This window comes from Excalfactoria chinensis, chromosome 16 (assembly GCF_039878825.1).
Source record: "Excalfactoria chinensis isolate bCotChi1 chromosome 16, bCotChi1.hap2, whole genome shotgun sequence".
Lineage (NCBI taxonomy): Eukaryota > Metazoa > Chordata > Aves > Galliformes > Phasianidae > Excalfactoria > Excalfactoria chinensis.
In genome coordinates this window covers 6107652-6120573 of record NC_092840.1, presented here as the reverse complement: position 1 = coordinate 6120573, position 12922 = coordinate 6107652, and the positions used below count along the sequence as shown (strand labels likewise).

Here is a 12922-nt window from a genome sequence, read left to right as displayed (position 1 = left end):
AGCCCATTCCTGGAATGATGCTTCTTTTTTCACCCCCGTGGGCAGGGAAACAAACACAACAAGAATAAATGCTGCTCCTTAAAGTTAACACAAGCCATAACCTGGTAGAAACTCAGATTCCACCTGGAGTCAGTTCTCACAGCTGCACCCAACGTGACCCACGCTGGTAACCCCAATCCCAACGTACTTGTTCCATGGACCTCCTCCCCTGTGAACCGGATGTTGAATGCATACGTCGGGTCCCCCCCGCTGGCGAGTTTGACACAGAGCTGTGAGGATGGCACACAGGCCAGCTGCCGCGCTGCCTGGCAGAAATAGGAGTTTTCTGAAGAACGGATCTCCCCTATTTAAAAACAAACAGAAGAAAAACATAATCCCCACACACAGTATCTTGCATTAATAAGCATCTGAGCTTCAGTAAGACAGGTCTGATGCCTTGCAGTGGATTACAATGAATTTGGAAGAGGATAAACGTTTCCCTTACCTCCAACTATTTCCAAGGGATCCAAGGTGATTTCTGGGGCTGCGTGATCAGCAGTTCTTTGGACAGTGGCATTCAGCACTCTGTTCATTACAGTTATTTTAGTGTCATAGAAGATTAAACCTAAATAAAGAAACAGAAGATTTGGTGCAGTTAATCTGCCCTTCTACAACCTTACTTTCTGAAAATCTTTGATGGATGGTGGTCAAGCAATAACTGCATCTTTAGGTAGATGAGAGATGGATGGCTAATCCACATCTTCAATTAATAAGTATTTGTTACCGATACGTACTAGAAGAAAAGCACTGGATTAGAACACGGCTGACCACAATTCTAACACTGTGTAAATAGGTTTGCCAAATTGCTTTCAGAAATCAGATAGAGGAAAGATAACTCCGTGTCAGGCAACACCCACGCTTCCCCAAAGCTGACCTTTGGCCTCCTGCAGCAGCGCAGCAATGCTGTTACTGTACATCTCCGTCTGCCGAAGCTCCACCAGCGGCAAGAAGAAAGTCTCTAACGTTGTATTGAGAGACTGAAGCAGTGCAAACCGCAGGCGGAGACTTTCAACAGGAACATCTGAGGAAGAAAAGTTCAGCCAGTGTTGAAGATGCTCTCCACCTGCTGCAAAGGCCATCCTGCCACTGGAGCCGGTCCAGGAGCCACAGGAGCTCTCATTTACACAGCCTCTCAAGATCCTTGCACACCACCATGAGAGCAGATAATGGAAGCACAGCAGTGAACCATGACATCCCTTCCTGGATGCTCTGTCTCTGGTACCTGAGTTCACTGTCTTCCACCATTAGTGAACCTCCATTCATCTGCAGACATGCTCAGAAGGAACTCAGTGCTTTGAACAGGATTGAGGTGAGTGAAGTCTCCCACAATAAGGAACTGAAATTCAACTTTATTTTAAAACCTCCTTCAAGCTAAATTCACCAGATAAGTTCCCATTCCAGCCTGATCTAGAAGGTGCGCTTAGAGAGCAAAGAACACTTGCAATGCATTTCTAACAGTGCTGCCAAAGAACAGCCAAGGAGGACCTGGACTCAGTGCTCCCCCTCCCGGCCCACAGAAGCTCCAGTCAGCATCTCCAAAGGAACATCCCAGCTGCTGCATGACATCAGGGCATTACCCAGCTCTGCTGTTGAGAAAAGCCTCAGTGCAAACATGGATGCAGGACAGTATGGCAGAGAGCACAGAAGGAGGAAGAAGAACTAGACAGCTATTTCAGGGCTACCCTGCAAATCACTCTATTACTTTTCCTTACTTCCCCTGTGCTGGAGCAGAAAAGAGGAAGCTGCACTGAAGTTCTGCCATACGCAGTATCAATGCTGACTGTAGGGAGCAATGACTGCTCTGCATGCATGGAACTATCTAGTTAAAGACCTCTGATAAGCACCAATGCAAAGAGGTTATCCCTGTGTTCAGTCACTTCAAGCTTGGAGCGGCTCTTTGCTCAGTAAATGGACCCAAGAAAACCAATCTTGTGTGAAAAGAGAGAGCCTGGATGTCCCTGAGAACCTCTCTCCACAAGATTCAGCAGTTCCAGCAGGTGCCTTTTCTGACACAGCACACAAACAGTGTGGGAGTAAGAAGACAAAACAAGAACACCACAGTATGTATTCAGTTCTAAACACCACAAAGCATACATACTCAACAGACAGGAGATTCTAGGATCTGCTGCATCAGCTGGATCCAAATATACTTCGTGTGGATGGAGCCGTGCTGGTGTAATTGCAAGGTGACGACAAAGCCTGTTAATGTACTGAACAAGAGCCACGTCCATTTCCAGAGTCCATTTCCGAGATGCTTTCTGGGCATGTCTTGCATCAATGCAGGCACACCTGAAATGCAAACGGCATGACACCTGCTGGGACATACATGGTACATGGAGTAGGAACACTCGTTTAAAGAGAGCACATTAAGTAGTGTCATCATCTTCTAGAGGAGGTTTAGAACTTACCTTTCAAAGTGCAGATCATACCCACAGGACAGAATGGCTCTCCACACACTACGGATATCCTGCTTAGATCGGTCAACGACAAATCTGTGAAATCCATCCAGTGTCAAATACTTCTCCTCAGGAACTGGCAGTAGAGATAGAACCATCAAACAGGTAATGACTTACTACAGAGCCTACACACCACACAGGAAAATGCATGCCAATTCAAAAACACATCTGCTTTCTGAGGTGCTAATGCTGCAGAAGAGTCCTATAGAGTCCCTACCTTCTTGTTTCTTTGTGGGAGACTTTTCAGGATCCTTCTCTTCAGGTTTGCTCTTCTCAGGAGACTTTGGCTTCACAGTAGGTTTCTTCTCGCTCAAAGCAGTTCGGCTAAGGGACGAAATGAGTGTTAAAGTTTTCTTATGTCTCTTCAAAACCAGAATGCTTTCGAAATTCCTTTTTCGTCTTCCAATCAGTACAAGGAAATATAGAGGAGAAATCAATCTAGATCTTAAAGAGAAATCAAAGGTTTCCTAACTGCCAAGAAGCTGAAGAAACTCACCTGACACTGTTGAGCACAGACTTTTCTTTTGTGGGTGGTTTTGTAACCGGGCGCTTGGTGCTCACAACCTTCACTGGATGCTGTTCTTTACCAGCCTTGTTGTATTTGCTCTTGTCAAATTTTGGCTTGGGCACACCGTATTTCCTTAGAATCTTCCAACATAGAAAATGAATAATTAACCAATGCTCAATAGTTACACAAAAAGATCCTGAAAAGAGTTTTCAAAGCACTACCTGAGTAAGCTGGTCCTCCAGCACCTTCTTTGGAGGGCGGACGTTTGTGAAGAACACGTGCAGAAGGTTTCCAGGAGTCTGAGAATTTATCTGCTCTTTACTAAGATAGATATCAGCAACCTTAATCGGTTTAGTTGGAGTCAGGCTCAGCATTTGCTCAGAATGGACACAGCTTTTAAATATTTCTGTAAGGACCTCCCGGGCACCGGGGACCAATTTCTCACCTAATAACAAAAACAATGAAATGTGTAATAAGCTTTGCCTTCAGATAAAGCATTCGATCACACATCAGTTGCACCAATAGAAGAAACAGCTCAGGAAAGTATTACTAGCAGATCTGACCCCTCTGAGCTCCAACACCCTGTTTTTAACCGAGAATCGAATGCTGTCTTTTGTTCTGGCTTAACAATAGTTACCATTTGAATAATCATAGAATCTGATTCCCTGCATGTCACAATACAAGCGAGATATTTGCCAGTATGAAAAGCACAAACCTTTTATTGACTTATCATTGAAGTAGTCTTCCAGTGCCGGGCTCCCTTGTGTGTCAAATAAACTCTGATTTACAGTAGAAACAGTTAAAATCTCTTCAGTTGACATTTCCATCAGTTCATCTTCACCATCCAGACTTGACAAACCAATGAGATCACTGCTGTTAAATAGGCTGGCTCGGATTTTCTCTATTTTAGCTCTTGACCGTATCTGTACAAATCATGAAAATTGGTTAGATTAATTAATATTGCCTTACAGTAACTTGGATACTAAGCTATCTCTCCTCCCCGTATGGATAATCAGTATTGCATTGCTCCTATCGTTCCTTCTGCATTAGTCATTTGATAACATAATTCAGGCTCCACCCCAGATAACATCCCTTTTATGAAGATCTGGCAACTCCAACCATCACGCTGTGAGTTCATCGTGCACAGCTCTGAAACAGCTGCTCCTTTTCTTAGCCTGGAGACAGCCCTTAGAAATACCAGAGAGGAAGCCAGCAGCTTCACATAATTAACCTGTCATTATTTGCAACTCTGTTGCCCTTGCTTCAACTCTACATTTAGGAAAATAACTACAATAGCACAAGCCTTGGAGTCTCAGCTACGCGAAACTGGGAACAGGAACAACAGTTTCCTTCGATTCCAACAACAGCTGTCATGCACCGTTATCAGAGCAGCTACAGACTTGGAGTTGCTGAACATGCTGACAGATTTCCATACACGTTTGATGGTTTGTTTTAGCACCGGTGTCTTCTTGTCAGTTCATAACTTCAGAACAGCAATTGAAGCTTTTCCCTTTGAATAAGCTGACTTTCTTCTAAAAGGTATAACCCCAGACTACGTAAAAACTTCCCTCTCAATTCACAAGCTATCCAAATGGCAGCGCTTTAGCAAGCTTCTGGTGAGCCTGCAGCTGGCAGTGAGTGTAACAGAGAAGGCTCTTGTGCAGAGCTGGAAACCTGCAGAGATCTGGCATCAGTGAGATACCTACAATGATTTAAAATTAATGCTGAATCAGACATCAGCAAACAGCTGTAATCTCAGCTGTAATCTCTTCTAAAGCAACTCGTACAGAGATACGTGGATGGTTTAAAATACATGAAAATGTAGCCAGTAAACATTAAAAGAATTGCCTCGTGGGTCAAAACTATCTCAAAGTTAATCTCCAGCAGCAGCTGGCCGTGAGTCTCTGAAGAAAGTTACATGAGAGAGGAAATGAACAGATCTTTGCCTTTACAAATTCTCTCCAGAAACTGGAGGTTTAAGGACTTCCTAAGATGAAGGCTGCAGACAACTGTGCTTAATATTTGAATAATTAAAAGGAAACAAAAACACTGGACAAAGAAGCACCCCTTCCTGACTGAAAGCTATTACCTCCACCACAGCAAAACCTTTGATTGGCCGTGACAGAAGCTGCTGGTTGTCCAGAGATGTGACTGTGTACATCGACCCCACATCAGACACTGATGCTGTTTCTACATTGTCCAGTGGCTCCCCGAGGCTGCCAAGGCTCCCAAGGCTCCCAGTACTGCAGTGTGACAGATCCAAGCTCTCCTGGCTGGAGACGTGTGGTTCTAGCAGCCCTGGTGGGATGGCCAGTTCTAGCCCAGCCTGGTACTGATCAACTGAGATGTCACTGACAGTCCGGGAGATACCCTGTGAGCTGCACAGGGAAGCCTGGCTCGTTGACGCAGACGCACTGACGCTCATAGCAGGTGTGACACTGCTAGAGCTGCTGATATCCAGACTGTCCGCACTACTCGAAACAGTCGGCTTTTCCAGCTCAGTTCTGCATTCTCCTCCTTCCGCTTTGTCCTTGATTTTTTTGGGATCCTCTTCCTGCAGAGGGATGTAGATTTCATCCTTGAAGACTCCACCGTGTGCATTACACGCCTTCCTGATGGCATTTCTGACAGTGCTCTCCTCCAAGTGAGTTGGTATTCCAGAAATGACGAGCAAACGGCTGTGAGCTGTGGGTCCTACTAATGCCTGACATGCATCTGCTACAGCATCGTTTGTCACACCCAACCCTTGCGGATCCTTTTTTGTCAGGTGTCTGAGAATGATAAGCAGAGTCAGTGCTCTATGAAACCATAACATATCCTCAGGCTTGCTTCCTCCTATACTGAGGATTGCAGCATCCGTTTCAGCTGCTCTGGATGAAGATCGTTTGCCTGAAGACGATGTCTTTTCTCGCTTCATTTTGACTTTTTTCCTCTTTGACAGTAAGCTTGGACTCTGTGGTGTCTGTCCTGGAGAAGATGAAGATGAGGAGGAAGAGTCGCTAAGATTTGGTGCACTCGTTGAAGATATCACATTAGCTGCTACGCTCATGTTGATAGGGAGAGTTACTTCTGCTACAGCAAGGCAAACTTCCATCAGAGCATGAAAGTATGTTGAAAATCTTCCTTGGTCAGCAGCTCCAACACCAGAACCACCACACGCATTTCCAGACACCCAGTTTTGTGTTTCTTCATCATACAGCTTGTGGAGTTCTGACTGCAGGGCCATGAGCATAGCCAGACAGGGATTCAGCTGAAGGGCAATAGAAGATGACAATCCTGAAGGATTTTTTTTCTGCTCCAGACTGTGAATTTTGCGAAGCAATTCGGCCAGGAGATGAAATATCAATTCCTTCACAGACGCTGCCATGTCAGTTGTCCACAGAAAGTTCCCTGTGTGTGAAAGGCAAAGCACCGGAGTCAGCACTGATTCATTATTCGAAGCTTTACTAAGTGAGTTGCAACAGCAACACTGAACAAGCAAACAACTACAGGTCACTCCAAAGGATGCATGCAAGCAGAGAGAAAACCAGGAAGACCGCTTCAAGACATGCACGTAAGTGGGGTTTTTTTTGTGTGGGTATGAGGAAAATTTTAATATAATGAAAAAGCTCAGAAATCTCATCATTTTTCTTTCATTTCTTCTCTTTCAAACCTTCAGGCTGAACCAGCACAACGTTTTGGCTCATCGCTAAGTAAAAACACCACATTCTCACCTAAAAATTCCACTACTTGGAGAAGAACTGAAGGAGGAATTGTATCCAGTTCATCTTCTGATTTCCCATCCACATCTTCCAGTTTCCAAGTTAACAGCTGCTCTGTGAATGCCATTGCCAGGGGGAACTCAAGGGGAAGAGAATGCAAGACCAGCACAGCTCCAGGAGGAGGAGACACTCCTAAGCAAACAGGTCAGAGAAAACACACATCATGACTCCGTGCCACTTATGATAGTATATAGTATATAGTAAATTTTATTGCTTTTTACCTAGTTTGATGTGCACTTTGTCTGTAGGAGTGATCACTGACGGGTACTGATTGGTTGTCGGGGGAGGTGTTAGGCCTGTGTTGGTTGGAGAGGCGTCTCGCGGGTAACACACTGCCTCAATCAGGTTTAGCTGGCCATTCCTCTTAACTTTGTGCCCAAGCCCGTACACAAGCACCCGAGCCCATGGAGCTTTATACAGGGAAGAACTAAGAAAAGAAAAAGAGCAATGTGGCTGCAATATAATTAGCTACTAAAAAAATCTCAACCCAGTGACAGCACGATTAAACTCCTTGCAATATTTACCCCCAACACTCAGAAAATGAGTCTCTGAGAAGAGAAAAATCTGCAAAATAAGCAGCTGCATCCTCAGGATTCACAGAGACTCAAGAGAGCACAGGCAGCAAAGTCTTTTGTCTTTGTCACACTCAGACCCTCAACGACTGACTTACTCTTTGCGGAATCCAGACTGGCTTTCTTTACAGGACACAATTACAAACGCAGCCCCAGGAAAATTAACATCCATGTTGACTTTGGATTCTGAAATTGGGAATTCCTCAGCAGGAAACTGTTCTGGTGCAGTCTGTAATGCAACATTTCATAATGAAAGCCCCCAAGCAGCAGCAGCAAACCACCTCCCCCTCCTCTTTTTCAAGCAAAATATATCACACTACAGGTAATGATGTAGTGTGAGGCTTCTTCATCTGAATATGATCTGCTGTACTGCTACTGCCTATGCTTTCTGTATCCCCAGCACAACCAAAATAGCAGTGTAACCCCGCGAGAGAAACAACTCAGTGTGACAGATACTATTAATGAGAGTTGGGAGTCTGCGATTACAAAAGTTAGAGCCACCTACAAACCAAAGGTTTCTTATACAGAGGGCAGGCCCTGAGAACAACACTGCTCTCAAGACATCACTAAGTATTTTACCTGCAAAAAAGAGCAGATCTGTTTAGTGAGGTCTAACAGGCTCTCCTCTCCTTGATGCAGCGTCCGAGTGATGGCAACAGTAAGCCACTCTCTGATGGCTTGTGAATTGCCCTGGTAGAAAAGGTCTGTGGCAGCGCAGTTCTGGGAATGGATGCAGTGCTGCAGTGACTGGGCCAAAAGAATGGAACTTGAACTGATTGTACCATCTGTAATAAGCAAAATAGAACAAATTTGGAGATGAAATTGTTGTGCAAACGTTTATGCAGCCTGTGAAATAGGCAATGGAAAGAGAAGTTCTTAAATACTTGAACATTACAAGCTGTTACTTAATTCCTGAGCAAGTGCAATCCTCTTCCCAAGGGTCAGCAGTAGAAAGAATCCTTCCAAGACCAAACCTGCTTCCTAACATAGTTGGTTCCAGATGGGATAGCCCTCTAAATGCCAGCTGTATTCTGCATCTGCCTTAAAGCCACCCTCAGGGAGGCCTGTCAGACATCTGCTGAGCTGTCAGAGTTCACAGCTGCTTTGTTTTGCTCACATGTGAAAACAAACCATCTTCATTTACTGCATAAATACAGCGAAGACAAACGATCAGCTTTCTTCCATACTCAATCTAGATGAGGTAAAGGCAGCTTTATCTGTCCAAAGCTGTCCCCATATACAGACAAGACAGTTTCTGAGTGGCTTTGAGTGGGAGTCAAGCCAAAATCTCATGGTTGTCACTCTGGAGCTAATAAAAAATATCAAAATGCAGTGCACAAAGGAGTGGGCAATTCACCCAAATCCCAGTCTGGAAGTTGCACATATTAGCACAATCGGAATTAGACCTACTTTTCAACTAAAAAAAAAAAAAAAAAGGAAAAAGAAAAGCTTGTTAACTTATTCTCAAAGCCATGCAAAGTAATGCTGTACTCTGCAAAAGGTTCTTATAATGCAGCATCTGTTAGAGGTAGCCAAGTTTCAGAGTCATGAAGGAAGGAGTTAAGTGCACTCTCCAATGGCAGCTATTTACTTTCAATTATTAATAGCCTATGCTTAGCATTTTCTCTTTCTTCCTTATGCCTCAGCCACATTACATATCTCTTTGCATGCAGAAGAGCTTTGTCACAATAATCGCCTTTATTAACACTCACTTGAATTAGCCCAAGATCCTTTTCCATGATTCAGCACATACATTCTCTAATCAGATCTGTGACTCCAGTAGGAAAAGGACAAACCACTTTGTGAAATGAAGAATAGTTGAGTTTTGAGAACTGTGAGACCCAACTGGCATTTAGTTTCCTTACAGGTATCCCGTATGGATATTTCCCTCACCCCTCCACCCCCTCCCCTCAACAGAGGCCAATGGCAACAAAGGGACAGAAGCACTGAACAGAATCTCAGGAGAGTCTCTGAATTTCCTTGAGCACACAAATTCAGTCATTAGCAAGAGTTTAACTTCAGTATCATATCGTTAAAGGTAATTACATCAAAGAGTCCTTTGAAACATCTGTTCAAATACTATAGTTAACAATTACTAAGTGCCAAACTCTTCAGATTTCTTTTGGCCACAGAAAGCTACCATACCAAAGAAACTGCTGTAACAAAAATCAGTGTTTACCAGGAAGAGGTGGTGCGAGAAGTTGGTTGGATAACAACTGCAGGTGCTCCAGAGTGATATCACGGATAGCAGGGATATGAAACAGACGGGTAAACATATGTGGAGATTTGGGGGCAAAGATATTGAGGAGAGCCATGCGGCAATACAGCTTGGCCAGTGCAGCTTCACTTCTCAAAAGCTCTCTAGAGAACACAAACATCAAAACATTTGATTGCTTCAACGTCCTTAACACACAAGTCATATCTAGTAAGCTGCCTCTGAATCCAAATGTAGCCTATTGTCATTAATGGTTGGAGTACATCCAAATCTTTCTTAGTCAGCCCACCTAATTCTGGTACCAAATTAAGGCTTTTGAATTAGAAGTTCCACAAAGCAAGTCCAGAATTCTTGAACCCAGGTTGTGTAAAACCAACTGCATGTTACTGATGTTTAAAAAACATAATCATCGAGGTCCTTTACCACTTCATGCCTTTAAAACCTTAGGGAGAAAAATACTCATAAAAAAAACAAGAAACCCAACTGCTTTAAGAGATGAGATCCTGTCCTCACACACATCAGACAAAATGCTTTGTGTGTTTAAGTGGCTTTTCTCTCAAAAACCCACACACAGTAATGTTGTAGATTGGAAAACTTCTGTATTATCTGACTCTATTTTGTTTCTATTTTTTTTACCTGTGAATTTGGATATTGGTATTGTCCAGGGTAACCAATCCATTTGTTGCAGTCCTCCTATAACCAGCAGGTGGCCTTTCTAACATGTCAATAGGATACCAGTATCTTACCAGAACTCCCTCGCTTCTGAGGTAGGTCTCTACTTGTACCAATTCATTCACCTGCAACACCAAAAACACCACTGTAAAACAGAAATGGTGTGCTTTCTTTTTCCCCTTCAAAAAAGAGCACCAAGCCAGTATTATAATCGCTTTAATACACTTAATCACAGACGTGTAAATGCTGACATATTCAATATCCTTCCCATGCATCTCTACTCACTGAATCAACATCCAGGACAACACCATGAAGACCAAATGTCTTCAGCATTCCTCGAATCGCAAACTTGGGTAAAGCTGTTCCAACAGCACTGCTGGTAACGTTGTTACTGTCAGGAGAGCGAGTCACAACCGTGAGACCTGGGCAGAAAATAACACAAGGCTCAGCATCTTCCTGAGACTCACAAATTACACAGGACATCCCCGGCACCAGAGCCCCTTGGCTTCTTATTGCTTCATTTACTCTCCTGCTGAGTTTACCTTTCCGTACTTTATCGATAGTAAACTTGTTTGCTTCATCTTTGATATCCTCAATGGTAGGAAGGTAGAGGTCTCTTGGGATGCCACCGTTTTCCTCATACAGGAATTCTACAGTTTGCCGTGCTATATCAACCATTCCTGGCAGACAGAAAGGAATGCTAGTTAATCTCCCCATCCGCTTGAAATAAATACTCTCAATGGGCTAAAAATTACTGTTTTCATTAACATCACAGGCATATGAGATATCTAATTACTTGGACAATTCTTTCAGTACCCACGATAGACGGGGGGCAGAGCTTTCCTGGTCAGAGCTCCGGCTCCTCACTTTGCTCTTGCTGTGACTTCCCACAGATAAGCCATAATGGCAGAACTGTATTCACTTACAAATTTTTCTCCTACTAAAATGCCTCTAAAGTTTTGCATGTAGATAATTCCTTCCCAAGCTGTTATTCCAAAGTATTTCCGGATCCATATACAACTTCAGGGCAGTACAACAGATTCTTCCACAGTTTCTACAACTATTTTCCTTGTTCAAAATAATCAATTCAGGTAAAAAGGTTAAGCAGGTTAAAATCAAAACAAATTCTAAGCTCTTGGCAAAAACAGCAAGTGAAAACATTTAGTTTCCAGCCCCAAATACAGTAAGACAAACAAAACACAGATGTTATGATGTGCTGTAATGGTGAAGATAAAACAACTGCATGGAATGAAACACAGCCGTACCTAACTGTAAGGCTCCTTTAATTTGATCCAGCCCAGATTTCCTCTCAGCCTCATTACGGAATCTTCTTCTAATTGTAGGGAAAACTTTTGTTTCCCAGGCTTTAACCAGCAGGGCGTAGTGATCCTCCTGCAAAGAGGAGGAACATTTAGAGTAACAAGAAGGAAGAAAAGTTATTAACGCCAAGTCTACTTTCCCTAAGGAAGCAGAGAACATGGCTTCATAGCAAGAAACTTAAGAATCTGAGTTACAAGATCCATATTTAGACTCCAAGTGATAGCAAGCAGTGCTTGCCACGTTGCTCACCCTGGGAATATCATCATCGTCGTCATCATCGCTTTCATCATCTGCAATTGGAGGGGGATGAGGATCAGGCCCTGATGTGATGAAGTTCTCATAGCTTAGTTCCATTTTATAGTGACAAGATGTGTCACTGTCGTATTCTGCAAAATACATACAAAAATCTTGAGACCACAACATGCCAGCAGGCACACAGAACTGCTCAGCGAGGCTTTTGAGATACATGGCATCTGTAGGAAGGACCAATCTAAGATTATTATTTTTAATGGCCTTGTCTTAAAGGAAATAAGCACACATTTGCCGATAATTATCGTGCTGCTTTACCTAAATAGGCAGCATCTACAAAATGCAGTCAGAATGTGCTTCAATCCCTATTTAATTGATTGCAATTTTCCTGTCAGAGCTTTTTAAAAGAATGTTAACCATCACTTTACGTTGTTGAGCCGTAGCAACAGCAGCAATCCTACAGGGAGGTCCGTGGGTCCCAGGATCAGAAGCTATGCTGGTGCCAGCATCATTGTCGCTATCAGAAGCCATAGCAAATGGCAGTGCCTCAAAGTTGGCACTTATTTCTTCAGCTAGGTCGATACACAGATCAGCAGCATTCCTGTGAGCTTGGCCTTCAGCATAGGCAAATTGGCGGGATCCAAAATTAGCACGGACTTTTGTGTTCTGGAACAAAGTACAGATAAAGAATTTAGATGACCTGTGGGTTTCCGAGGCTCTCCTCTTTACCATCCAGCTCTCCCAGCATTACAGGCTATAAAACTGCATGCAGCTAGGAAAGTATTAAGCTGTCGACCACAGACTTTGAACTTCCTTTTTTTTTCCCCTCTCCCTAGCTTCAAGTCATGCATATTTAGCTAGTACACTCTGTGGCAAGGTCACTGCTGGGAAAGAGTAATAATAACAGAAGGGCTCCTAGCACAGAGCAATGCAGCGCCATCAAGCTAGCTGCACATTTAATGTTCTTAGGGGAGGAAGTTTCAAACAGTAACAACACAAAAACGCACACTGGGAAGAAAATGAGAGCTCAAAGTAATGCAATAAGGATAAAAGCCATCACTCTAATATTTTATACAAATAAATACAGAAATATTATGTAGAATGGGCTGAGCTGGCTTCACCTAATACTT

General features: G+C 43.4%; 1 protein-coding gene across 5 annotated transcripts in view; it reads right to left on the bottom strand.

Moving 5' to 3' along the window:
* The window catches only part of HECTD4 (HECT domain E3 ubiquitin protein ligase 4), a 62286-nt gene that overhangs the window by 6603 nt on the left and 42761 nt on the right, over positions 1-12922 (bottom strand). For all 5 annotated transcript variants that reach the window (XM_072350623.1, XM_072350626.1, XM_072350624.1 and 2 more), the window contains exons 50-70: positions 12221-12458; positions 11793-11929; positions 11489-11615; positions 10766-10903; positions 10509-10645; positions 10188-10348; positions 9516-9697; positions 7916-8121; positions 7435-7565; positions 6986-7191; positions 6717-6896; positions 5093-6393; positions 3719-3926; positions 3225-3448; positions 2992-3143; positions 2713-2819; positions 2448-2571; positions 2138-2328; positions 914-1060; positions 485-604; positions 188-343 (exon numbers count right to left, since the gene is read on the bottom strand). In XM_072350623.1, the coding sequence (XP_072206724.1) occupies positions 188-343; positions 485-604; positions 914-1060; positions 2138-2328; positions 2448-2571; positions 2713-2819; positions 2992-3143; positions 3225-3448; positions 3719-3926; positions 5093-6393; positions 6717-6896; positions 6986-7191; positions 7435-7565; positions 7916-8121; positions 9516-9697; positions 10188-10348; positions 10509-10645; positions 10766-10903; positions 11489-11615; positions 11793-11929; positions 12221-12458 (4573 nt within the window). The remainder of the gene's footprint in view (positions 1-187; positions 344-484; positions 605-913; positions 1061-2137; positions 2329-2447; positions 2572-2712; positions 2820-2991; positions 3144-3224; positions 3449-3718; positions 3927-5092; positions 6394-6716; positions 6897-6985; positions 7192-7434; positions 7566-7915; positions 8122-9515; positions 9698-10187; positions 10349-10508; positions 10646-10765; positions 10904-11488; positions 11616-11792; positions 11930-12220; positions 12459-12922) is intronic.